This window comes from Fonsecaea pedrosoi (genome assembly GCF_000835455.1).
Source record: "Fonsecaea pedrosoi CBS 271.37 unplaced genomic scaffold supercont1.3, whole genome shotgun sequence".
In the NCBI taxonomy this organism is placed as follows: Eukaryota; Fungi; Ascomycota; class Eurotiomycetes; order Chaetothyriales; family Herpotrichiellaceae; genus Fonsecaea; species Fonsecaea pedrosoi.
In genome coordinates, this window is record NW_013550613.1 from 1,223,826 (window position 1) to 1,249,251 (window position 25,426).

Below are 25,426 nucleotides of genomic sequence, written 5' to 3' on the forward strand. Positions count from 1 at the left end.
GAGAACCAGGGTCGTAAAGGTGGATAGTGGTGGATTCGAGGACGACCATATAAACCATGTAGCTGAACATAGGGCCTGGGGCGTGACATAGGCACAAGTTAAACAAGGACTAGACCTTGATAACGCCATGCTATTGGCCACCGATAAACAAACGATGATGTTAAAACATGAGAGACTTTCGAGAATCATAGTGGGTATCGTATATTCGTATTCTACTCCTCGTCTCCGACATGCCATTCCCTTCAAGACACTTGTGGCATTCTCCCCCACATGGTATGAGAAAAGTCCATGTTGACCGAACACTTCTCACTCTGTGAAGACTCTTGGCTGTCTCCCGACCTCGTCAAAGTCTTTCGCTGAACAGCCACGGCCTGTTGTGACACCGAAGGTTGCAGGGTGTAAATAGAAGTTTGCGGGAACTCGGGTATATCGCCGCGTAGCTCTGGCAAGGCGACGAAATAGTCATTGTGCATCGTCCAGCAGGCGAGATCCTCTGTGCGCCCGATAAACTGCTCCGAGAATGCATATAGGCCGGTGTCTGGGTCCCGGTAGTAGATGTCCTCGGGCTCGAACGGCCACAGAAAGCGAAAGTTGGAGCTGAAAAGCTCAGCGTATCGGTCTGCGTTGGCAGCGAACTTGTGTGGTGAGAAGATCAATCTTTCGCGGACTCCGGGCCTTTTGCACTTGTCAGTGAGAACAAGTCGTTTTTGCCCATCCACCTCGGCAAGCACCGAGTTGATGTGACTGATAGGGGGAGACATAAACCCTTACCAGACGAGATAATCAATCATTGGATGATGCTTGATGTGTTCTTGACACGGGCTATAATACAGCAGCAATTAGTAAAGCGCAGGGCGATGACGGCAAGGCATAGGCTGTCACGAACCGTCTTAGCATAAAATGTGGTAGCTCTGGTCGCTGTTCAGCCGTCGTCACGTACTGTTGTAGGTCCGTCAGTGAGCAATGTATGTGGAGAGAGAAAACGGTTTTTTCTAGGGTTGCAAGATCGTACCTGGCACATCAGCCTCATCATCCGCAAGACGGCCATTCTTTCCGCAATACCACATCTGGGAAATATGGTTTGGTCAACTTCGCGAAGAACCTTCCACCCATGATCCAGTGGCCCTCGTGCCTCGACAGCGTTCCAGCCACGCAGGACTGCTGTAATTGCAATATCTCCATCGAGCGCATCCTCGGGTGGTTCAAGTGGGTACAAAACCGGTGAAGCCAGCAGGTTTACCGTAGTTACCCAATCCCGACCTCCAGCCCCTGTTCGGAGGGAGCGTATAAGTAAAGATTCCGAGATGGGCGGAAACGGCCAAGAGTTAGGGGTCGGTTCATTCATGGACGTTGTTTCTCTGACATAGAGAATGTCTGACGCCTCGAAGGTCGGGGGAGCGACCGGCTCCCGGACCGAAAAGTCCAGAAGGTCGTCGTGAATGAACTCTCCCAGATCTGCGTCCTCTCCTGTAAACATTGATGAAAACCCGGCACCATCTGTTTGGGGTTCAACGATGGGATGGATAGTCGCGTCTGTATCCCCCACGCATTTGCCAGGTTCCGTCTCGTAATCCATCTTGGTCGGTTGAAACGGCTGGATTTCGCTGATTTTCGGGGGATCATGCTTCATCTCTTTGACGTTTGCTTGATCTGTCATTGGCTCGGGCGAAGACGAAGTGCCCATATATTGACCATCCCCCACTTCGACGCCCAGGGCCGTTTGGGCGATCCGGCAGATGGTGGTGAGGGCCTTCTTGATCTCGATATTTTCGGCGCCCTGACGTTTGAGCAGCTCGACGGGCTCAGAGCCTGCGGAAGCATCCAACGACTTGACTAGGGCCTCCAGATGCGCGATATAGTTTTTCTGTTTCAGGCGGGAGGCTTTTTGCGATTCCCGGTCGGCTTTTCTTTTTCTCGCAAGCCGTGCAGGGGACATCCTACTTGCTCTCGAGGTAGTAGTGCTCGTTTGGGTAGGGGGAGACATATCGTCTCCTTGTGGTTCCATGGTTCAGAATGCGACTGATGTTTGCTGTGCCCTGGAATAAAACTAACAACTAGGATGAGTTGAAATAAGATCGGGAGTAGAGGTGGGTTTGGGGGAAAGGTATGTAGGACACCGAGGCAAGAGAGAAACTGACAATTTCATGAGATCTGGCCCCGAGCTTGGCGGCGGGGAGGGTTTTTCGTGGGGGGACAATGGGGAGCAAGCTGGTGGCTGCGAGTGGCTCTTGTGCTTCATAAGGACAGTAGATATGTGCACAAATGGTCCTTGGGTGGCCGTTGGGGCCAAGGTTTGGGGCAAGGGTTGCCCTTGGACTCCCCCCAGAATTCAGTAGAGGTGTCGGGACTAAGAATGTCCGGGGGAGGGACGCTAGAGCCAACCACCTGCCCAACCAAGTGGGTGCCAAGTATCCAGGTAGGTAACTGAGGTGCCCGCTGGATCCATCCGCAGCTGGGGTTTGCAACCTCTTCGCAAGATGCTCCCACTCTTCTTCAGGTGGTGTCCCAGTATCCAGTAACATGATGACCTGGAAAAAGTTTCGAGATATGAACCTAAGGTTAAATCGTGCAGATGAACGTCTAAAGCCCAGGCACATCGTAAAAGAGACCAAAGCTCTCCCAGGTATTTAAATTCTTTTCTCCTCGCCTCTGGGAGGGTTGAGTGTGAGCACGCTTTAGCAGCGCCAAAGGTAAACGCGGGTACCACTGCGAAAGGTATCTTGTGCTTGGACGAGGTACTCCTGAAGCAAAGTGACATAGGTGCCCATTGGATCTGGTGTGAGACTGAGGACCCTTGGGCCCGGGGCGCCTGCCACAGTCAACATCAGCTAGACGCACCTGAGTGGCACCTAGTCTTGATCATGGTCGCCAGGGCCGCCTGGACCTCATACCTACCTGATGTCCTCGTAGGTACTCGTCATTCACAAGTGGATTCTAATGGGCCTGCACTCTTTGATATCCACGCCCATCAGGACCTCACCAAACATCGTACTACTTCAAGGCATCTCCCGCCTCGCCACCAAGCTCTCCATTAATCCATTCATAGGTACTCGTTTCTCACATTCGCTGGCACGATAGGCTAGAATGCAGGCGAAAAGGAATCGTATGAACCCGATTGTCGTGTCTAAACCTTCGACCCCTGCCGACCAACCAACCATGTACCTCACACTCGGCACATAGCCGTGATCGCTTTCAGTAGCGAGGAGGCGGCGTGCGAGAAGCGCAGTGGGCCCTCGGTCGATTGAACACACCCACACCTCTCAACCGCAGTCTAGCGAAAGCCAAAGAGAAGGGGTTATGCCGCTTGTGCGTCCTGACACGTCCTATACAAATTCATCCGCCGAGGATACGTACTTTAAAGACCAGAATGCGTATCACCCTGTGGAAATCCTCGAGGGGGAGGCTCTTTCAAACCATCTCGGAGCTGACAGGTCATCGGCCTTCCGCTCATGTCGCCCGCTATTGAAACTTTCCCCAGGTCCCCTCCTATACGTCATGACTATCCCATTGGGGTCCCACGAAAGCGAGATGAGAAGATATAGGATGAAAAATGTTAGCTCTCTAGATTTTCAATGTGCCTCTGGGTTCAGAAACAACGGGGAGCTCATTGTCGCCTTCGAATCAACCTTTGTCTTCCCCATTACGCTGTATATCTCATAATGGCGCACAAGGAGAAAGAGGCCGAGGAACAGGCCGAAGAGGAGAACAACGCTTCTCTCGAGGAACCAGAGCCAGTCGCTGATGCCGACCTCGAAGGTCAAGGGGAGAAGGATACGAAGCCAGAGCACAAGGAGCCAAACGAAGATTCTGCACATGCTGGCCAGAAGCGCAAGGATCCGCCAACTGATTCCTCCCAGTCTGAAGCAGACACCAAGGTGCCACGACAAGGTCCACCTCGCAACACCGAGACCGCGGCTTCGCCAAAACAACTCCTCAAATTCCTTCTCTCCGGCCCAGCGATGCCCTATTGTTTTCCCGCGGACGAACTCGACGACGCCAGGAGGACGTCCAAGGGGTACAAGTCCTATTCTCTGACGTCCCCAGCAAGTTTCACGCCCTTTGAGCACCTACTTTGCGCACACATGCTCTCCAAGCCCCTCTCCCACACTCTGGGCATGAGAAGCATCCGCACCCTGCTCAACGAACCCTTCAGCCTGGACACGCCCGAGGCCATCATCTCGGCCGGGGAGCAGGGGGTGTGGAACGCCCTCGAAGCAGCGCGGACGCAACACCGCCAGAAGACTGCGTCGTACGTCTTCCGCACCGCAGAGCTCTACAGCGACTCCGAGACCATGTTCCAGCTCGCCGAGGAGGCGAACGATGGCGGGCCGCACGGGGTCATTGAGCACATCAAGTCCACGGTGCCCGGCCTGGCCGTCACGGGCGGCGAAATCTTCTGTCGCAGGATCCAGTGCGTGGACGGGTGGGGCGGTGCCGTGTGGCCGTATGCGGACTCAAAGGCCCTCGACGCGGTCAGAAAGGTGGGTATCCCCGTCGACGACGCAGAGCAGTTGCGGGCCATGATCGTCGACGAGGTTCACCGGAACAAACGGCTCGGAGACATGGGGTTGCACGAAAGGAAACTGAACGAGGAACAGCTCGTCGAGGAGCAGGCCAACGCGCAGATCCAGGTAGCGTTTGTGGTGGCATTGGAGAGAGCATTGGGTTGCGTGCTCGAGGGCAAAGTAGCAGAGCTACAAGTAGCGGCGGCGGCAGCGAATGCTGTTGTTGCATAAAAGGTGACAGACAAATTGCAAAACTTGGCTCGGATCAGCCATTTCTCAGCGTTGCCGATACTTTCGTCTATCACGCGGTACAAATTGAATACATGTGGAGAGTATAATCCATGTTCCCTGCCCATGCCCTATGGGACTCGTAACTCCGTTCTGAAGCGGTCAAAACTATTCGGTAATCCCTCAACTCGCGAGCGCCGCCTGCCATGAGATGAATGTCCGCTGCCAACAAAGTCCCCGATGAACAACAGATCCATAGAGCATAGCACCATTCTGCTGAGTCCTCCCAACCCCCGGGCAATGCTGCACGACCAGATAGGCCTCCTATGAGGTGATACGACGATAGTAAACCACCGACTTCGCTAGCGGTGGTCAAGACGAGAACGTTGCTTGGAGATTGGCGAATGCAGCTGGGCCTCCATCTTCGCTAAGAACATCGATCAAAGCCTCTGTCTGCTTCCACGCCGTCTCCAGGGCAGCTGAGGGGGAGCGTCCGAGCGACACTGCCAGCTGTCAGTAAGTGATGATAAAGGTCGGCGTAAAGGGCTTACCTAGAATGGCAGAGTTGAGCTCCTCCGCGACTGTAACTCTGCCGGCAGGGTCCAAGAGATGTCCATTCACACTGCCTCTGGGGTCGTCGTATGCCACCAGACTGAAAATGTCCTGCAGTGTCTTTGCGTAATCCCCATCCTCGTCGCGGAACTCCCTATGCAGTTCTTGACCGTACAACATCGCCTCGTTGAGCAACTGATCGTGCTGTAAAGCTCCGTCATCAGCCCGCGACTTGCCCACGCCATTAGCGCTACTGTCGCCGTTGGGCTGCTCGTCAAGTTCCATGTCTTGGGCGAAATCATCATCTACCCCGGAGATGTTCTCCAGTCTGCCGCTCGCTTTCCGTTCATGCCCAGTTGGATGTTTGGAGGTATCGAGTTCGGTCGATTTGCCAATGAGTTCAATCCATTTCCGGCATTTGAGCCGGAAAACAATGTCTGGGTTTTCTACTAGAACGGTAGGGAACTGTGCGTGAGTGATCTCTAGAGCTTGGTCGATATCCCCGGACAGGATTGCACGCCGTATCCCTATATTGGTCAGCATCAAGGTTAGTGAATAGAGAGCATCTCACTCACGTTGTCGGTGTACCGCGTCAGTGTCGTCCCGATCGCCAGGTGTCGCCACGTTGGAAGGAAGGGCATTGTTCAACGATTGCTTTTCTCTTCGCATCTCCTCCGCAAACGCCTTCGCCGTTTCAACATAGCCGTCGTGAGCTAGGAAATGTGCCACCAACTCCTGAATCAGGGTATCCTCGTCCGCTTGTGGCCGTAATGATGTGGTTTTGGCCTTCGCAATCTCTCTTGACAAATTCGCCTTTTCAGATATCATCTTATCATCAATGTCAAAGACAAAAGGCCGCTGACCGAAATTGCCTGCTAACAACACGCCCGAGTGTTTTTTCATACCAATCGTGGGGTATAATTTCGCATCCTTTTTCAGTTCCCGAAAACATATACCGAGATCCTGTCCATTCTTGGTGAAGAAAGCCTGACAGGTGTTGAAGTTGATTCCACAACCAATGACATCGCCTGCGCCAAAGGTTGGGCCATAGCTTCGACCTGAATGCTCCCCGAAAAACATCTTTCCATCATCCCCGTGATATCCCCAGGATTGAGTCTCCCAGCCCGGTAAACGCTCAAGCGACGCTTCATTTGTGGAAAACCCAATAGCGATAGCTGTCTCCTTGCTCTTCTGTTTAATTTCCACCTCGAAATAGTATATCCCGCAAGCAAGTGGCATTGCATGATCCGTTCTGACAGACGCTGCTTCAATATCGGCCTTGCTTACTGAACCACTGTATTTCAGGTCTTGCCCATCGATTATATCCAGCCCTGGGTATTTGTCTTGCTCGCTCCACCTGGAAGGCAACGGAGGTAACACGTCCTCTTCTTTGGGCGGATTGCTTTCAATTATGTCGTAAGTCATGCCACGGTGAGAGGGTGCCAATCTTGTATTTCCAGCATTTGTAGGAAACGAGTTGAGCGCGGAAGGCCCTCCCGATGGTTGCTCACGCTCTTTCTTCACCTTAGCCTTGTGGGCCGCTTCCAACTTTGCCATGTATCGAGAATGCCTCAGGTAAGAGGGGATGAAGAAGGGATTGGGGGACATCGTGTTCATTCCGAAAGTCGTTAGATTGGCAAACTTTCGTGAATATGAGGGAAGAGGCGTGGGCTTCCGCCAGTTGTTAACTCCGAGACTGTCCTGGTCTTGCTCCGAATGTCGTCTTTGATAATGCTGTTCTGGTTGATACTGAGGGGGGTATGAGCTGCTCGGAGTCGCAGACACAAGATGGGAGAACGCTCCCGATCGAGTCGGGTGGTGGAGTGTCTGCGCCGTTGCGCCAGAGGCAACAGAAGCATATGACAAACGTCGAGGCACATTACCGCCAAACTGACTCGATCGGCTATTACTGCCTGAGCCAGTACCGTCAGTCATCGTGGTCCAGAGCGAAGGGCGAGATAATGTATGGAGATGGTCGACCGCCGCGTTCGTAGGGAGTGAGAGAAGGGAATCGGTGAAAGGTCACGCGGTAGATGGTGCGGTTGGTCGGTGGGTGGGTATGCTGGAGGTCGTTTGGTCCGGGAGTGAGACGTGAGAGATTCCGCAGAAGATTCGACTCAAGGCATGTTCGTCTCCTCGGTTCACGCCCAGATTTGACGGCGGTTCAAAGTATGTACCAGCTGGTGGTCTGTAGAAAAGGATTGGAAGGGCATTGCGGATGTTGTTATCGTGCTGATATGGGTTCCGGGGGGGTTACTGATGCAATAATACTTGGTGCAGGTCCTATGGGGCAAGCTGTTGGGTGGCAATTGAGCAACGTAGGGGGTTTTCACTAGTTAAGGAAGTTGCGGGGGCCACTTCCACCAAAGCAGCACCAGACCCCAATACGCCAGCATCATCATGCCTGACACCATCCCGCTTATCATACCATTTGGTAGATGCAGCTCAGCGGTGCAGAGGACGTGTCGAACATGTACTATTTTCATTCTTGTCTATTCATACAGCTCACAGAAAGAGAAACGCCCAAATACATGACCCTGAAACCCCTTTCATTCCTTCGAGACATGCTACAATCACCGTTGCTACGAGTTGATCCCCTGTTTGTTGTAGTACAAGTCCCCTGTAATTCATAGTATTCCGTTTTGCAAGCAGATGACAAGCACCAAAATATAATGACGAATCCGAAAACGCCATGCTGCATGGAAAATCACGTTGTAAAGGTGCCATCTTGAGCTGTACCCCGGCTCTAGTATAATGGCAATGCAGGAATCCAAAATATTCCCAACTTTTTGGAATGCGAGAAAGACGCAGCCCAGTTCCTGCGTACAATTTTTGCCGCATATGAAGCTGCCAAGTGACAAGACTTAGCTTTTGACGGTGAGTGGTAGTGTGTGCTTTGACCGATCAATCAACCTTGAGCAGCAATGGCTGCTGAAGGGGGTGGCATTGGTGCTGGAGAACTTGCAGCAGGCGTTGACATGAGCATAGGCTCTGCTTGGTCGCCAGCGTTGCTGTCCATGGCGACGTCACTTTCGTTGGGTTTGACGTCGCTAGAACCTTGATGTGAGACCTGGTTGGTATCGCTTGACTCTTCACCGTTGAGTATTTGTGGTCTTTCTTGCCCTCGCCACGAAGCAAGCTCCCAAACCACCCCAGTAAAACTCTTGAGAGTAAATGGCTTTTTGCTCCACTTGCGACAGGGCTTACCGGAGCGGTCGAGAGCACGAAGGCCGGCGTTAATGGCACCTTGATTAGCTTTTGGGCCCAGCTTGTGCCCAATATTGATGCCAGCTGGAGTCGAGGCCTTGACGCCACCATGATCAATGGTGCCATCTTCACTGTAGGTAGTAAGTCAGCAATGTATCAAAGACAAAGGTGTAGGAACTTTGGCACAAAGGTTGGGTATGCTTACAGTCTGGGTTTCTTTTTTGGGCCAGGCTTGCCTCGTGGTCTTGGTAGTCCATTCACCTCAGACATTTGTCCTAGACTTCTCTTTGTGCCTGCCAGCGAACCTCCTTTGCGCTTCTTCGAGCCATCACCATTCGAGGTATCGGCCGCATCCGCAGATGTGGGAGCCGGGGTTGAGGCGGCTTCGGAGGCATCTTCATTGACTTCGGGGACTTTCAGAGTGGATGTCTCCTCGACTGTAGCAGGGGGAGACGACGCTACTGAGGCCGTCGACTGTTCCTCTGACTTGGCTGGAGGCTCCTCGAAGCGACGCAGGACCTGGGGTGACAACTTGAGTGTTAGGATCTTGACTTGCTTTTTGTTTTTGTCTGGTTTGGCCGTGGCTGACGGTGATCGACCTGCCGTACTGGAGGAAGACATGGCCATGGACGGGGATTATCGAGGGTGTCAAGGTGGAAATGGTAGGAGTTTTCGAGTGTGAGGCAAGCTGGTTGGTGTGTGTGCACTCAACGGTTCGGCTTTAGTAAGGCCCGTGCTAGTGGCAGCAGGATGGTGGCAGAGATTATTCGCCTGCGTGCGTGAAGCTGAGGTGCTAGGTTATTATTATTGTGGTCAACTTAGTTGTGTGGTGTTGGTAAGGGTGGAATGGACTGGTGACGAGTGGTCATGGTGGGTGTGTGCAGGTTGATGGATAGAAAGGGTGATGATGAGAAGTAGAAAAAGTGAAGATGAGGTGGGCATGGGAGTTGAAGGGGATGAGACAAAGACGGTGCTGGAGCTGGACCTGGCGTGTGATTTTGTGTGTAAGTGGCCGGATCATTCTGGATGGCATGGCTTGGGATTTTTGCGTGGTTATGGGTTTGGGTTTGGGTTGGCTCAGATCAGATCTGGGGAGCGCAGAGAAAAAGTGAGAGGGCTGAAGGGGTCGTGAGGGCGCGTGTGACGGCAGAACGGGAGGCGGCGAGCAGGAGAGGGCACAGGGCGGTTTGCTGCTCACGGCACGCGAAGACGCTCTTAGAAGAGAGAAGGATGAAGCGACCAGGGTTTTTCGGTTTGGTGTTGCGAGAACCCGCATTGGGCCAACGCAGGGGGGTCATTTGAAGTTCTCGGCGTGGGCGCCTGGGCGTGTCAGGCGTCGAAACGCTTCGAATCTGGCTGTCTGACAGAATCATTGATCGTCCGTCCGTGCAGCGCCCCGCCTGGCCACCAGCATTTTTAGTCAGGAGCAAAGCGCCCTAACCGCATACGGTAGCGCGGCCTTTGTCACTTTCTGTGGTCAAATCCACTCCTGCGACCTGTGGCCCTTTAGCCTTTTGCCTCCTTCTCGTAAAGGCCTCTTCTTCGCCAGTCACTTTCTGGGTCTCCTCGGTCACTTACCTCCAAGGTGCAATCCACTGAAAATCTTGGTCGCCGTATCTATCGCCTGAGGCTAGCTATCATCGATACCACTGGAATCGACTAATGTTTCCCACCTCGTCGCCGAGCTGCTGCCTGTTGGGTCATCAAACAGCAACTCCTTCTCTGCCTATCTCCGCATCTTCCGTCTACGGGAATCTGCCATGGTCAGGATAACAGCGAAGGCAATTTAGGAACAAGAATGACAAGGCCTACTTTGTAAACCCCCCTGGACAACGAAATGCATCCGGCGAAAAAAAGAAAGTTGCATCAACCTGGTGGATTTCTCAATAAACCTTTTCGCTCACCGCTTCGCCCAACTAACACTCAACCTCAGCCATCTGCTCAAGAAGCCCATACCCAGGTTCCTGCTGCGGCACTTCTCTCCGATTGTCAACGATTATCCCCAGACATAAAACCAGACATTCGGCCAAACTCTCGGATCACCACGACCCAGCGAAGCTCTTCCCTACTGTCCCCTGGCGAGTCCGCGCTGAGAGATCTCCAGAAGCAGTACACTACATTGTCCAATAGGCTCACTCATCTGCGTCAGTCTCTTCAGACGGTAGAACAGGCTCTTCAGATCGAGGGATCGAAGCAGAATGCCGAAGTGCAGTCTCTGGTTTCCCGTTGGCGGATCATCGCCCAAGATGCTGCAGAGGAGCTTTTCGCTGATGCCAAACAGAGGGTTGACATGATGGGAGGCGTTGTTCAGTGGCGACGACAGCTTGAGGAGGACTCACGACTGTGGAACAATGCTGAGAGCGAGGCGTTTGCTCCGAAATCTGCAGGCGAGGTGGAGGACGACTACGGTAAAAGAGAGACAGAGGAAGCCAACCATGCAAACCCTATGGATGCTGAGAGCGATAATGAATGCCCGGAAACTGTAAGTCCAAGGTTGGTTTATTTTCCCCTTGTGCGCACTAATTTTGCAATTTATTGTAGTGTTTCTTCACAATGGAGATGATGCTCAACCAAATGAACGTTGATTTACAATTAATCGGCTTTGACAAGAACCAGGAATGCTGGATATGACTGAAACCGGGAGTGGGATGCAACTCATATTTGAGAATCGCTGCGAGCTCCAGAATAAGAATGTTTCTGCAAAGGGAGAAGCGTTCATTCTGCCTCATATGGCAACTTCGTCCTGCCTAATTCGGAAATGGTCCAATGAGAATCCCCGAAAAGGCTGACAAAGCACATCTGCATCGCATTTGCTTCTCTTGGCTCCTGAAGGTATATTCTCTCGCCAGCCAGACATCCACTTGAAGCCAGCGGTTCTATGGTGCTGGGCTCTTTTCTTGGGCCCCCTCCCCAGTCGCAAGATGACTGAGTTGATCGTTCCGTGCTGAGAAATGCTAGGCCGGGCCGTGGCAGGGAAGATCTTGAAGGCAATACACGCCCAGATATATGGAGTATCCCAGGGGTATAAGTATGTATCGAGAGCTCCAGTCAAACAAATTCTATTCAGTCTATTTCCTCTCACGCCTTTCCTCTATACTTGATAACTATCCTTGCCTGAACTCTGAGGGTTTCAGTTCCATCTCAACTCCCAAAGCCTCGGTTGTCGTCAGCATGGACTCCCATACCACGCTGTTGACTGGAGGGTCGGGATTCGTCGGGGCCACAGTCCTCGATGAACTGCTTGCGCAGAATCACAACGTCATTCTCGCAGTCCGGTCCTCCTCGTCCGCCGAGTCGCTGCTGTCCAACAACCCGTCGTGGCCGGCGTCGAAAATCGCCGTGCACGCAGTCCCAAACTTCACCGTCCCCGGGGCCTTTGACTCGGTGTTTCAAGAATATCCGGAAATCGATTACATCGTTCACGTTGCGGCGCCTATGGTCGATATGCCTGACAGCACCAGCTTCGAGGAGTCGTTCGAGAAGCCCAGTGTCCTGGGCAATCTGGGTTTGCTCCGCAGCGCCAAGTTGTACGGGAAGAACGTCAAGGCTGTGAGTGTGACGGGGAGCTTGAATGCAATCACCCTCGGCGATCAGGAGGATGTTAAGAGTAGAGTTTTCGGAAACAGGGAGTGGTTGCCACTGGGCAGAGAGGCCGCGGTGGAAGCGAATAGTAACTATGTGAGTTTCCTTTCATTTTCCTTGCTGTCGTCTTCCACTGGGAATTAGTTTCGTCCGGGTTAAGGGACATTATAAAGGCGTGAATGAGCCCAGTCTCCAGCAAAAACCGCTGACACCGCTGCCTTCCTCTCTTTCAGATCTCCTACTGCGTTGGCAAAAAGCTCGCAGAACAGGCCCTGTGGAAATTTGTGGAAGAAGAGAAACCTGCCTTCACGGTGACCAACTTCATGCCCCCCTTGATCTTTGGCCCCATGCTGCAGAAAGTGGCCGGGGTGGAGAAGATCAATTTCAGCGATGGTCTGATTTATGCCATCATGAACAGCAAGAACAGTGAGAGTGGCAAAGTGCCAGCGACCGCGTTCCCAGGTTGTGTGAGTCCTCTCCTCCTTACCCACGAATACCATTGAATCGGTCCCTTTGGAGGAAATCACCACTGACCTAGGCTTGGACATAGATTGATGTCCGCGATCTGGCCAAAATCCAAATTTGTGCTCTCACAAATCCTGGGGCAGCAAATAAGAGGTTTGTGGTGGGCCATCCTATGATCTTCAATCAGATTGCCGATGTGCTGCGAAAGGAGTCTGCATTGAATATCTCGGATCGGATCGGTGAGGATAATGATGAGGGTTCGTCTCTGACACTCCCGAGGCTCGATACTAGGGATGTAGATGAAGTGTTCAAGTTCGAATGGACAGCCTTGGAAGTGACTGTGCGGGACACTGCAGCTGCATTACTCAAGATTGAGGCGGGTAGGGCTTGAGAGTCTTGCTGCTTCTTGTAGGTGTGGTCGCCGATAGCTGAAAGAATCTTGTAACGGAAAGATGGTGCATTCCATGCGTTGTCACATAGACAGTATTCACCTCATGACTGGAGGACGGCTTTCCTTATTCCATACGACTCGGCTTTTAACCCATTCCACAGCCTCCTTCACTCCTGTCCCTGTCAACGCACTCACTGGCAGAACACGGCTGTCTCGGACCATGCCTCCCTTCTCGCCTTCAAACACTTTCTTCACGAAGCCTTCCTTGATCCTGACAACTTCGAGGCAATCTTCCCTGTCCTGTTTGTTGGCCAAAATCAAGATGGGAATTCCGGCCGTATCGTCATTTTCGAGTACACTTTCTAGAACAGCCCGACATTCGTCCAATCGACCTTGAGAATGTCCAGAAGCGAAAAATCCTGGTGTCATGGGGGTCATCGGGGTCCATGGAGTCTGTGGTTCATCTTCATCACCACCCTTGCCAATATAGCTCTTCTTGCGCCCATGCCATCCGGGGGTCTTGGGTGCGTCGTCGATCTCTCCGTTCCCTACGTCGGTACTGTCCACAACAAACACTACCGCATGCGCGCTTTTATAATAGCTTGTCCATAACTTCCTCAAGCTCATTTGCCCGCCAACATCCCAGATCTTCAAGTACATCTCTGGCAGGTCGATCGTTGCAACATTTTGGCCCACAGTGGGTACCGTGTTGCCTGCGGTGTCTGAGGCAGGGGCATCGCCTGTCTGACCAGCGACAGGGTCTGCAGTGGTGTTGTAGAGGGCTTTTATTTGTGAGAGCAGGGTGGTCTTGCCGGCATTGTCAAGGCCCAGGAGGATGATGGAGTACTCTAATTACCGCGGGGGTCAGGTCAGCCTCGTGGATAAGACGCAGCTGTCGTTGGCGGGGCTTACCGGGCTTGCTGGTCGCATAGAGGTACAGGGAGCGAACCAGGTGATACATGTTGCGCAAACACGAAAGCGAAGAACGAGGGCTATTGAGAGCGTAGTCAAAGAACGAGAGTATGGAATCTTTGGCCCGACGGCGATTCTGCCACGTGTATCATTATTGCAATGTCTCGTGCTCCCCGAGCTGCACCTTCTTCAGCACGACAGATGGGGAGCCAAAGGCTTTTCGATAGAACAAAAACGCGACGGAGAAAGAGAACGGGTTCGGACTTTCCGTTTGCCTCAGGTTAATGATATTGTATCAATGCTGAATGGCAACTGACTTTAGAGAAGATCAAGCAGACGACCCGGAGAATATATGTTTCTGTCTGACAGAAATTCTCTAGGGTAGGCAGTATTACATTGTGACAAGTCAGACAAATGATTTTCCTTTGTGGATTTGTCCATGTCCCTTGCTTCCCTTCGCAGAGTTCGATCCAATCAACCTTCATTTCTCACCATTTGGACAACCCATGTTGAAGCCCTGAGCACTCGCTTGGGACTCTCCATCTCGCATTAGTGATGCCTACTCGGTACTTCTCTGAGTATTGGCTGGAATGGGCCCCTCCAGCCAGTGGCAACAACTCCATCTCTACGCGATTGGCTGTCGACACAGCCCACATGCAGACCTTTGGATCGGCGGCGCAGTAAGTTCGCACAACGGTGTGTTGTGCAGTCATGAGCCTGCGCAGGGGTGTGAGGCTGCAGAATCGATACAAGCGTTTCGTTTCAGTGAATATCATTAAAGGCCTGCCCAGTTGCGAGCTCCTCATCGATGCTCTCTTTATGAGCACGTTTGGCCCAGCCTTCGCAAGAGGTTAACATTTCATCAGACACATTGGGTGAGTTCTGAGGACCATGGACGACTACGACTTCATGCAGTATTACGCAGCATTATCATTTGATTTTCTCGACCAAATCGTCCAGAGGACAGACCAGCACGACCATGAAAATACATCACTCGAAAGCCTCTACAGCAAATCGGAACCTCTAGGGACAACTCGCACTGCACTTTCACCGGACTCTGAATATCGGGGCTCTGGATATCGGGACTCTGGATATTCGAGCTCTGGATATCGGGGCTCTGGATATTCGAGCTCTGGATATCTGAACTCGCAATCCTCGGTACCCTCGGATGTATTACCCTTGATACCAATTAAGTTACAACCGGAGGAAATCCAAGTACCATCCCCCGCACCTCAGCCTTCTCCGCCGAGCATCAGAAATACCAAGCCCCAAAATGTCAAAACGAAACCGAGATATGTTTGTCCTGTCCCAAGCTGTTTACGCGAATATGTTCGCAAGTCCTACTATGTCAATCACATAAAGTCAAAACACCCCGATCATAAATTGCCTGTCGAGACAGATCCAACATTACCGCCGTCTCTCGATGCTGAGCCCAAGAAAGACGCGCCAGACCAGAGGGATTTGAGCACGGAAAACCCTACTCTTGAAGAGCATTTTCTAGAGCCACCGTAAGTAAAGCTCGATGTAGATGTTTTATTGGAGATAAGCTAATAATTCCCTTTACTGAAAGTGTTTATGAATGGTTTGAAGAGGTTCTCAATGATGGAGACACAGTCCCTTCGAGTCAGGGACTGTGGCCAATAGCCTCTTCACAGCAATCTATCATTCCTACCCCCAGCCAACTACCCTCGTCTCTCACTCTTTCCTGGACGAACTCCTCGAATTCGCCATGGTTCGAATCGGATGGAGAAGCGTCTTTTGTGGCCGGCGATAACTCTGTCATTTTGACGAATTTCAGTGATGTATCTACCTCAGCCGCGCGGCTGGCATCGCTTGCTTCACGGCTCGTTACGCTTTACCTTGGACAGACAGCTGGGCCTCGAGATGGTAGTGAGACTTCCTCACAGACAAGTCCTAGCTCGAGCATGTCTAGCCAAGCGAACAGGAATGCTCCTTCAAGCTCTGTCACAACGTCGCCGTCAATTGAGAGATCTCCACAGAAGAGACTGCGCCCTAATGACAAGGAGGACGAGTCAAGAGACAGAAAAGTCCCCAGAACGTCCGACGTCTCGCCAACTGGCACAGACTCGAGACTCCTGGCTTGCCCGTACTCGAAATTTGACCCAGCCCGGTATTCAGAACGCAATGAGCACGAACAGAATTATCGAGGGTGCTCAAGCTGTTTTCTCAAAGACATTCCACGCTTGAAGCAGCATTTATATCGTGTCCATCGGCGACCTGAGCATCACTGCCCGACCTGCTTCTCATCTTTCGACTCGAAAGTCGTCTTGGACGCCCACATTGTCGAGAGATCTTGTCAGCAGCGCGTCTCTCCCTTTGAAGAGAAGATGACCCAAGATCAACTGATGGCGATCAAAAGGCGCGAAATAGGTCGAATGCGCTCCGATGCATGGTTTGGCATCTACAAAATCTTGTTTCCGAACTCGCCGTTGCCCCTGGATCCGTATGTCGACAGCATCCACGCGGACACGGTGCAGAACTTTATTGCTTTTTTTGAACGCGAAGGGCGAGTGGTTCTAGCGTCGGAGATCAATCAACGCATGTTTGGTGAGGTGGCCACTACGCCTGCGGAGCAGGACTTCGTCGACAGGGTCCTCGCGGAGTCGATAAACGTGCTGCTTCAGCGGCTTAATTCGCGATTCAGACAACCATCGTCATCCGATACTACATATGTGTAATTTGAACCAATGGGATTTCAAGATCCCTGCCACCCTCTGTTTTCCAGACGAGCCGAACTATAGATGGCTTTCTATATATATCCCGGCCAGTCCATTCAAGGGCAATGGCCCTTTAATACAATGTCACGCAAGGACAATGTCCATCTTCATCTCCCTCAAAACATCCTGCCACTGTATATCCACGTCTGCGCTCCCTCGATCATCCGCATACTGCCGTCTCCGCCACAACTCTCTCGCAATGTCCTTTGAAATCTCCAGGTTCATGAACCCATGCCTCCTCTTCAGCCGATACCAGCTGAGCATCCTCTCCTGCATCTCCTCGCTCAAGCACTCACACGCCACGATGAACGGCGGCCAAACCAACGTGCAGCCTATGCTGTCGCCCCCGAGGCTTTCAATGTCTTCGAGATGCGTGACGGCTTTCGAAACCATAGTCTGGATGCACGCGGCCTGCGGGGAGAGGCGGCGGACGGTGCGGAGGAAGTAGATGAGCGAGGCGTAGTAGAAGACGTAGGCATGGTGCAAGGTTAGAAATTGAGCGAGGGGTGGAAGGCCTGAGAGGTCCAAATTCGACGGCGTCTGCGCGTACAGTTGGGCTTCCAGATCGTCCAGCATCGCGGCCGTTGGCGGCTCCGAAGCTGTGGTCGAAATGCGATTGGTCAGGCTGTTCATCACGACGATGTGTTTCAGGATCGGACGGGTGAGCCCGAAGAATCGATCGAGCACGTAGTTCCGCTCGTCGCCCAGGAAACTTTCGGATTCGACGTCGATGGTGGACGGGAGATTGATATTACACAGCGCCGCAATGGCGAGATATCCTTGGTAGACCATGGAGGAAGATTTGTCGCGATTCCACTCGCTGTTTTCTATGGTGGACAGCCACGAGGCGCCACCTTGAAGATGTGTGCGCCATTCGCCCGCGCGGCCAGTGATCATGTCCATTGCAGAGAACATGGTGATGGTCGCGAGAATGGAGCCCCGGTGTAGGTGGACCTGGCCGAGATTTTCGTCGTTGTCCTTGAGGTTCACGAGGCTATGGCGCAGGTGCATGATTGCCAGATTGTAATGCTTCATCGCCAAGGTAAGGTTTCTGCTATCCCCATGGAGAAGCTGCCCACGGCTGAAGGCCGAGGTGGCACATAGCGCGTGGAAAAGTGCAATCTGTCCGTTCGATTGGTTTGATGGCGACGATAGGCCCGCGAGAGCCATGGGCGTGAAGACGCTGCGAAATGGGTTGTCCGGCCGGTCGACGGGGACGAGGTGCCAGCAGACGAAGTTTGTCCAGTGGTGGATGAGATCTCGTTGTTCAGCCGGGCGCGGTAGAAGGTCGAGGTGGCGTATTGCAAGCGGTAAAGCAGGACTCGAAGGCCATTGTGTGGGCGTGTCCGGAGTGTACGCTGAGCCTTGAAGATTGGTTGTGGAGGGAGAGATGATGGTTTCTATCAATTCGTCTTCCGGGTCATCAACATCCTCTTCCGAGAGATCTGTTGGCAAGACCGAATCTCGTCTTTCGTAAGTTGGAAGTGTCTGTAAGTCTGGATCAAAAGATGGTTCAAGCTGTTCTGCCTCGGTTGTTTGTAGCGAAAAGACTGAGAATGGGCCTGACGACACGTATCCCTCTCCGGGCAAGAGACCTTCTATGACCTCCAAAGCCTCATTGACATCGACTCGCATGAAATTCGACCCATCATCATAGACGGCGGGCGTGCCGATGACGCGCCGGATGTTCTGCTCGCGCTCTTGACTGTTCGGGTCGACCCAGACGAGCTTGATGCCGTATCCTTGACATTGGAATCCACCCTTGATACATCGCGCACAATGGGGTCTTGCTTCGTCACATTTCACATGTCTATCACGGCATGTCCAGCAACCTGAGAATGTCTTGGTGTGCTTGACGGCTTCTCGAGCCCTGGTTGCTTTGCGCGCTGTGTGAGCTGGTTTCATCCGAGATGGCACATGGCGTGGCCGGGGTGCATGGTAATCGTGGACCAGAAGGGTAGTGGTTCAGTTACATTGAAAGCCTTGTTCGAATCTCCTGGTTTGATAAGTAGATAAGCAATCGTCATCAGCAAAGATACCAAGACACCCAAGGTTTGACATGAAAAGATGAGGGCACATGTCAGCTCTGAGAGCGCAAAGAGGGGAAATGCGTCCTCCGGCACTGGAGAATCACGTTTCTCCGAGATTCTTCCGTTCTTCAGGAATTAGCCGACCTGATTGGACAGGCGCCCGGCTCACAAAAACCCTCTTCCGTGCATATCCCAAATACGAGGTATTACCGAGTAGTGATTCCTCCATCGCGCCTCCACATCCGCTGGTCCCTCGCCGGCCTCTTGGCTGCTCAGCCTCGCAAGGCGTTTCGCATCTCCGCCTTCTCCAGCAACACGACATGGTCACACACTCATTCCTCCTTTGATCCCTCAGTGTCCTGATGCCTGATCTGCGCCGGATCGATGTCGGTCCGTATTCAGTTTGATCAACCCGACCACAGGTGCTACACAAATCTCGACTTCGTCTCGGGCATTGTTATCCTCATCCTACCCAACGATGCCACTATCTCAGCAGTCACGGTCAAGCTCGAGGGCGAGAGCCGAACTCGGCTTGCCGTACCCAAATTCCCCAACAGCGAGCGTACGGATAAGAAGAGATCGGAGCTAGAGTTGCACAAGGTTGGTGAGAAGAATCTTTCCCATCCACAGCAGCTTTTGCTCACACATCAGGCTCCAGCTTTTGTATAAAGTCATAACCGTTTTTCCAACACCCGAGTTTCCAGAAAGAAGTAGCAGCGCGGCGTACACCCTCCTCGCCGGTCAATACCACTACCCGTTTAGGTTCAAGGTTAGATCTCTCCAGCAACTGACCTGGGAGTTTGACGGTGACTGCGGCTAACTGGTCTGGACAGTTCCCATTCAACAACGACTGCCAGAAGAATCCGAGTCCCCTTAAAGATATCAAACTCGGTCATGTGAATGTCCAATTTGCACCGGACACCACGAGACATGTAAAGAAGACATTGCCGCCCTCACTGAGTGGCTTTCCTGGTGAGGCAGAAATAAGATACTATGTGAAGGCGACAGTCGTCCGGCCCAAGTTCTTTCAAGAGAACATCAGAGCAGTATGCTATCCACAATATGGCTCGTCCTAAGACACTTCTAATGCATGACAAAGATTGCCGATATCAACTTTCTACCTATCGAGCCTCCTCGACCTCCCAATCGTCATGAAGAGACCTTTGCAAGGCGGAAGAGACAGTTCCAGAGATACCCAGCTGAGTCGCAGAAAAAGGTGGCTGGCCTTTTCAGCAGGAAATCTTCGACCCCCACATCCGCTGAGGAGGAGCCTCCCGCTTTTCAGGTTGACGCCCGTCTTCCAAGTCCTGCCATCATCACATGCAATGAACCACTGCCGTTGCGCATCTTGGTTGAGAAGCTCAATGACAGTTCGGCGACCGCGTATTTGAAGATGCTACAAATTGAGTTGACAGGGTACACACAAGTCAGAGCCCTTGATCTGGAGAGGACTGAAATCACAAAGTGGCCATTGATGTCACAGGCGAACATGAACATGCCCCTTGGAAACCCTACCGAGAAAAGCCGCAAAGAGTGGAAACTCCCCTCTCGGTTATGGGAGGACCTTCCTCTCCCCAATACTGTATGCCCTACATTCGATACCTGCAACATCTCTCGACGGTATGAACTAGAGGTCACCGTGGGTTTGGCACATGCCATGGCGAGTGGCATACGACCAGAACTTATGGTTCTTCCTTTGCGTCTGCCAGTCTTGGTGTACTCGGGCATCGCGCCTCCTCCGAAGCTGCTGCAGGCTATGGCCAACAATCCCCGTCCCCAACCTTCTCCTTTACACCTGGCGCCCCCAAGGCCGTCAGAGATCAATGGGACGTCTTCACAACCAACCACTCCATTAGAGACACCGACAACTCCGTTGTCCGAGATCAACTCGTACCCGGCTCCAGTGGGCTCTTACAATCTGCATGAACAATCAGATATTCCGGACGATGCTCCACCCAGCTATGAAGACGCGATGGCTGAGGATATTGCGCCCGTGGATGGCCCTAGGAGGGATTACCAGGTGCCAGCTCAACCCGCAGCTCAGCGGCCTCCCTTCAATTCCGACGCAAAAGGAAGTGGTCTCGGTCGACGGGTCAGCGAGCGCCTGTTTTCCGGCGGTGAACCAGTCACTCCCACTAGGACAACTTCAATAGGAAGCACTGTGCCAGGCTCGACTGTCGCCGAGGACGAAGATCTTGGGTCACCTTCAGGGGAGAGCTCCAGCCGAATGTCTGCCTGGCGGCGGAGTTTCAGTGGGCAAAAGGAATAAAAGCAAATCTTGATATTTTTACGATAGTAATGTCGTGATGCCATGATGAAGATTATCGAGTAGGATACAACGAGCAACGCCCAACGAACTACAAGGAACCAATATTCTTGTATACATAATACATCCGTTCTGTTTGTTTCTGCAGTTCTATCTCTCTTTACGTATCCCTTGTACAATAAAATCGAGTATACCAGCAGTCTACCTCCTAATATGGATGCCGATGCCAGCAAATAGGGGTGTGTAGCCACCAGTAGCCTCTCGCTGCGTTGGCCATGGCTTGTTGGTTGGGATTGAGGATGAAATTGTTGGTGGCAGAGGCAGATGCCATGACGTCAGATTGTGATGGTGAAACTTCAGCCTGCGCCATCGTTTCCTGCATTACTTCATCCACCTCTTCACTGGACACAAAGTTGACATTAGGCCTCACTACCTTGGCCTTCAAGCTGCTCCCTTGTGCTCACAGATGTGTGCGCTCCAGATGTGTAGCATCCAATAAGACTCATACGTTTCGCTTGGAGGGAGTCCTCCGAGGAGCAACCATGGACGTCTTGAAGGAGAAAGTAAGTCGTGTTTATTGAGACCAGCCATATGCATCTTGTTGAGAATGTTATTATGTCCATATCGAACCGACAAATGCCACACATATCTTACAGCCTACGTCTTCAGAGTGAGACTCGGAAGCAGGACCAAAGCTCTGGTTCGAGCTTCAGTTCTATACTCGGACACGGCGCCAACACGCTGGCTTCAGCGAACAATCATGCCTTGCAAAGCTCACATAGCTAACACACTTTAAAGACACCAGGGTCTGGCGGGCATCGCAGTCAACACTCATCCTCATTTGCTGCCATCGGTGCTGCACTTATCCCCACGGCCATAACAGCTGCCGTTTTCTTGTTGGCATTTGCGGCTATTCGCTCGAGGTATCGAAACATTTACGCACCCAGAACGTATTTCCGAACCATTGACCACCGGTAAGTCCCTCAAATAGAGCCGAGTGGTAATTGCTAACAAGGTCTAGAGACCGCACACCTTCATCTAGTCATACATCCGTCTCCTGGTGGCATGACTTCCGGGCTCTCGACGACAAGTTTATTTTGCGCCATTCCTCATTGGAGGCGTATCTATTCCTCCGATTCCTCCGCCTAATTGTTCTCATCTGCGTGGTGGGCTGCTTCTTGACCTGGCCGATCCTCTTTGCTGTCAATGCCACGGGAGGAGGAGATGCGACGCAACTGGATCGGATCTCGTTCAGCAATGTCGCCGACGGCAAGCGGCTCTATGCACATGCCGCGGTGGCTTGGGTCTTCTTTGGTAAGGTGTCTTTCTTCCCTCCTTGGCCTACCTAACGCTTGACTTCAGGATTCATTTTGCTACTCGTCACCAGGGAGAGACTCTTTGTCATAGGCCTTCGTCAAGCTTACCAGACAATTCCCGTGAATGCAAGCCGGCTTTCTTCTCGCGTGGTATTATACTTGAGCGTACCTCCCGCGGGACTTCGGGAGGAAAATCTTCGTCGCTACTTTGGTGAGAATGCTGTGAGATCTTGGGTTGTCTCAAATCAGAGCGACTTGGAAAAGTTGGTTCAAAAAAGGGACAAAAAGATTGACCAATTGGAAGAGTCCGAACTACAACTATTGAAGAATGCTAATCGCAGTAAGGATGAAGCTCGAGACAGTGGCGACGCGAGCTCCAGTCAGCAACCAAAGCCAGCGAACGAGGCGCACAGACCCAAGCATAAGTCGAAATATCTTCTAGGAGAAAAGATCGACAGCATCTCCCGTCTGAGAGAAGACATCACCGGTCTTGTTTCTGACGTTGATCAAGTTCGACAGGCTGACTCCAACGCCCCCGGTAAAAGGACTGGAGCGATATTCGTCGAGTTCAAGGATCAGGTTAGCGCGCATCAAGCGTTTCAGCAAGTGCGACATCCATCACCTCTTACGTTACAGCCAAAGTACATTGGTATCCAGCCGAAAGAGGTCCTGTGGCAAAACCTCAATCTCGATCCGTCGGTCCGAATCACGTACTCTTATATTGCTATAGCACTTGCTGTTGCAACAATCATCTTCTGGTCTATACCAGTCGGTATCATTGGCACAATCTCCAACATAAACTACCTGACGGACAAGTTTCACTTTCTACGGTTCATCAATAATCTCCCGGATCCCATCCTTGGACTCCTCACAGGACTGGTGCCACCCCTACTACTCAGCTCTGTGGTGTCCTATGTACCGTACCTTTTTCAATATGTGGCGAGACTATCCGGTCAACCGACAAGCAAATCAGCAGTCGAGTGGGCACAAACATGGTACTTTGCTTTCCAAGTGATTCAAGTCTTCCTCATCACGACCTTTTCATCAGGGGCTGCTGCATTGGCTACCAAGGTAGCAAATCAGCCCACGACGGTTCCGACTTTGTTAGCGAAGAACCTCCCCAAGGCATCGAACTTCTATTTGACCTACTTCATCATTCAAGGCCTCGGCACTGCGTCGAAGAATATTTTGAATTACACTGATCTTTTCTCCTTCTTGTTCTTTTACTACGGCATGAACAAAACTCCGAGACAGAAATTCAACACTTATGCGCAGATGAAGGGAATCAGCTGGTTCAACGTCTATCCAAAGTTCACGAATTTAGCGGTCATTGCCATCGCCTATTCGTGCATTGCACCGCTGGTCTTGGGATTTGCGGCAATTGGCTTGTTCCTCTTCTATTTGAGCTATCGCTACAACCTCCTTTACGTGATTCAGGTCAAAACGGAGACGCGGGGAGAGAGCTATACGAGGAGTCTTCAGCACCTCATGACAGGGGTCTACCTGGCAGAATTGTGCTTGATTGGTTTGTTTGGCATCAAGAAGGTGGCTGGCCCGTCGACTCTTCTGACGGTATTGCTCGTCGTCACCGCTTTGTATCACCTGACAGTCAATCAGTACCTTTCACCGTTGGAAAAGTACATGCCGGTAGATGTGTTGTCGGAAGAGGATGAGGAGCGGCCTCTTCTCGGACTCAGCACTGAGCGCAATCACACCGCTCAGGCCGATCAATCATCGGGCTACAAGCTTGGTTCGAGAAAGGTTCCGGCGGTCTTGCTCGATCCTTTGGCCAGTCTGCTCGAGCCTCGGATTTTCGCTTCGCAAGACTCCCTTCGACCGTGGCTTCAGGATCCCGAGGGTGAATCAGAAGAGGTGAATTCCTATAGCGAGGAACAACTCAAGAATGCGTATCTACCTCCAGCGTTGACATCGAAAACTCCCAAAATCTGGCTACCGAAAGACAGGAAGGGGCTGTCAAAACGCGAAGTGGATGCGAATGAGAAGGCAGGATTGCCTAGCACGGATGAAGGTGCTGAACTCGGCCCATCGAATGAGATCTTGTGGAACCAGGATGATTTTACGACAGTGCCGATTTTCAAGCAAGCGACTCGATATTGATCATTATACCTGAGTTACGGTCAGTGGAGGCGCCCAATCATCGAAAACTGTCGCCTACACGATCTCCTGGCGGTCCGTACAAATTACACATCAAATAAACCATGGTCTAGAGCTACACCTGCGTCCTCGTTTGAGGCTAGGTCCTTTTGCCTTTCAAGTGGCTGCCTGACACACCACCAGCACAGTTTCCTAATACGATGCAGACAGAAGCCTAGGTCAGATATTGCATTGGCTTGTCTGTTATTCTGGACAAATAGTGCCGAGTGCGTCCCATACCCTTGCGCGGTGTCTATAGGTGCGTGTCTTTGGTCAGCTGGGTGCTCGTCGAGAAGGAAATACTCACTACCCGGCCTTCTGGAATCTGGAAAGTGTCTTTGTTGTCTGCAATGTACCGCTGTCGATCACTTTCCCCGTTCAAGCGCACGCGAAGGTGCCAGCTGAGTTCAGCCCCGCCATCAACTCCAAGCAACCGAGAACGGTTACCGTAATCATCACGAGCGCCGAATGTGTCGAATGATTCTGCGATCTTGATTCGTCCACAGGCGCAGGCTGTAAAGCCACGGGCTGCCCAATACTACTTCTACAGGGCTGGGTACAGCAAACCTCCTGAAGGATGGCAGAGGCTCAGTTGACGCACTGCTGATTCCACACAACGTGCAAACAATCATCACATCAACATACTCCCTTCTAGCCAGTCTGCGAAACGGTTGCCCCTTTTGGCGTGGCTGCTAGCCTCGTGAGATGATGTCCTGTCGATGGCTGTTCGGATTGGATGTTTCTCCAGCCCCGACTCAGCCCTAGCATCTGTGGCACTCACTCGCACCATTGCTTCATACAGATCAGCGAGTGTCAAGACATTGTAGCATTGACTGATTAGGCGATAGACTCTCCGTACAATCATCAACGTGGGCAACATGGTGACGCCACAGAGCAAAGAGGACAGTTTACTGCGTATATCAGACGAGGTATCCGCGCTTCATGGTATAAATATCCCTTGGTCCACCGCTCATGAATGCGATTCTGCACATCAAATCCATGTCCACAAGACGAGAATCAACAGTTGATTTCAAACTCACTATATCTTGAAGCAATAGTTAGCTTTCGCCCCCTGTTCTG

At 52.0% G+C, this 25,426-nt stretch overlaps 11 protein-coding genes across 11 annotated transcripts; 6 read left to right on the plus strand and 5 right to left on the minus strand.

Moving 5' to 3' along the window:
* Positions 1 to 242: 242 nt before the first annotated feature.
* Z517_04332 (uncharacterized protein) lies at positions 243 to 1,936 on the minus strand (the record flags this gene model as incomplete). The annotated part of the gene is made up of 4 exons (XM_013429661.1): positions 243 to 675; positions 772 to 822; positions 887 to 939; positions 1,013 to 1,936. 4 exons carry the CDS (start codon positions 1,934 to 1,936, stop codon positions 243 to 245), a joined length of 1,461 nt encoding a protein of 486 aa, XP_013285115.1.
* A 1,723-nt stretch (positions 1,937 to 3,659) lies between these two features.
* Positions 3,660 to 4,736, plus strand: Z517_04333 (uncharacterized protein; the record flags this gene model as incomplete). Its single annotated transcript, XM_013429662.1, has 1 exon — positions 3,660 to 4,736. The coding sequence occupies one exon, from the start codon at positions 3,660 to 3,662 to the stop codon at positions 4,734 to 4,736; it is 1,077 nt and encodes a 358-aa protein (XP_013285116.1).
* Positions 4,737 to 5,105: 369 nt separating this feature from the next.
* Z517_04334 (uncharacterized protein) lies at positions 5,106 to 7,220 on the minus strand (the record flags this gene model as incomplete). The annotated part of the gene is made up of 3 exons (XM_013429663.1): positions 5,106 to 5,236; positions 5,285 to 5,812; positions 5,861 to 7,220. 3 exons carry the CDS (start codon positions 7,218 to 7,220, stop codon positions 5,106 to 5,108), a joined length of 2,019 nt encoding a protein of 672 aa, XP_013285117.1.
* A 973-nt stretch (positions 7,221 to 8,193) lies between these two features.
* Positions 8,194 to 9,119, minus strand: Z517_04335 (uncharacterized protein; the record flags this gene model as incomplete). Its single annotated transcript, XM_013429664.1, has 2 exons — positions 8,194 to 8,623; positions 8,698 to 9,119. The coding sequence occupies 2 exons, from the start codon at positions 9,117 to 9,119 to the stop codon at positions 8,194 to 8,196; spliced, it is 852 nt and encodes a 283-aa protein (XP_013285118.1).
* A 1,210-nt stretch (positions 9,120 to 10,329) lies between these two features.
* On the plus strand, positions 10,330 to 11,123 carry Z517_04336 (uncharacterized protein; the record flags this gene model as incomplete). Its single annotated transcript, XM_013429665.1, has 2 exons — positions 10,330 to 10,974; positions 11,034 to 11,123. The coding sequence occupies 2 exons, from the start codon at positions 10,330 to 10,332 to the stop codon at positions 11,121 to 11,123; spliced, it is 735 nt and encodes a 244-aa protein (XP_013285119.1).
* A 540-nt stretch (positions 11,124 to 11,663) lies between these two features.
* Z517_04337 (uncharacterized protein) lies at positions 11,664 to 12,930 on the plus strand (the record flags this gene model as incomplete). Its single annotated transcript, XM_013429666.1, has 3 exons — positions 11,664 to 12,170; positions 12,308 to 12,541; positions 12,625 to 12,930. 3 exons carry the CDS (start codon positions 11,664 to 11,666, stop codon positions 12,928 to 12,930), a joined length of 1,047 nt encoding a protein of 348 aa, XP_013285120.1.
* A 96-nt stretch (positions 12,931 to 13,026) lies between these two features.
* Positions 13,027 to 13,891, minus strand: Z517_04338 (uncharacterized protein; the record flags this gene model as incomplete). Its single annotated transcript, XM_013429667.1, has 2 exons — positions 13,027 to 13,778; positions 13,843 to 13,891. The coding sequence occupies 2 exons, from the start codon at positions 13,889 to 13,891 to the stop codon at positions 13,027 to 13,029; spliced, it is 801 nt and encodes a 266-aa protein (XP_013285121.1).
* An 842-nt stretch (positions 13,892 to 14,733) lies between these two features.
* Z517_04339 (uncharacterized protein) lies at positions 14,734 to 16,541 on the plus strand (the record flags this gene model as incomplete). Its single annotated transcript, XM_013429668.1, has 2 exons — positions 14,734 to 15,350; positions 15,413 to 16,541. The coding sequence occupies 2 exons, from the start codon at positions 14,734 to 14,736 to the stop codon at positions 16,539 to 16,541; spliced, it is 1,746 nt and encodes a 581-aa protein (XP_013285122.1).
* A 123-nt stretch (positions 16,542 to 16,664) lies between these two features.
* On the minus strand, positions 16,665 to 18,485 carry Z517_04340 (uncharacterized protein; the record flags this gene model as incomplete). The annotated part of the gene is made up of 1 exon (XM_013429669.1): positions 16,665 to 18,485. The coding sequence occupies one exon, from the start codon at positions 18,483 to 18,485 to the stop codon at positions 16,665 to 16,667; it is 1,821 nt and encodes a 606-aa protein (XP_013285123.1).
* Positions 18,486 to 18,994: 509 nt separating this feature from the next.
* Positions 18,995 to 20,879, plus strand: Z517_04341 (uncharacterized protein; the record flags this gene model as incomplete). The annotated part of the gene is made up of 4 exons (XM_013429670.1): positions 18,995 to 19,210; positions 19,269 to 19,379; positions 19,444 to 19,656; positions 19,710 to 20,879. The coding sequence occupies 4 exons, from the start codon at positions 18,995 to 18,997 to the stop codon at positions 20,877 to 20,879; spliced, it is 1,710 nt and encodes a 569-aa protein (XP_013285124.1).
* Positions 20,880 to 21,418: 539 nt separating this feature from the next.
* Positions 21,419 to 24,310, plus strand: Z517_04342 (uncharacterized protein; the record flags this gene model as incomplete). The annotated part of the gene is made up of 4 exons (XM_013429671.1): positions 21,419 to 21,439; positions 21,675 to 21,850; positions 21,898 to 22,190; positions 22,239 to 24,310. 4 exons carry the CDS (start codon positions 21,419 to 21,421, stop codon positions 24,308 to 24,310), a joined length of 2,562 nt encoding a protein of 853 aa, XP_013285125.1.
* Positions 24,311 to 25,426: the final 1,116 nt, after the last annotated feature.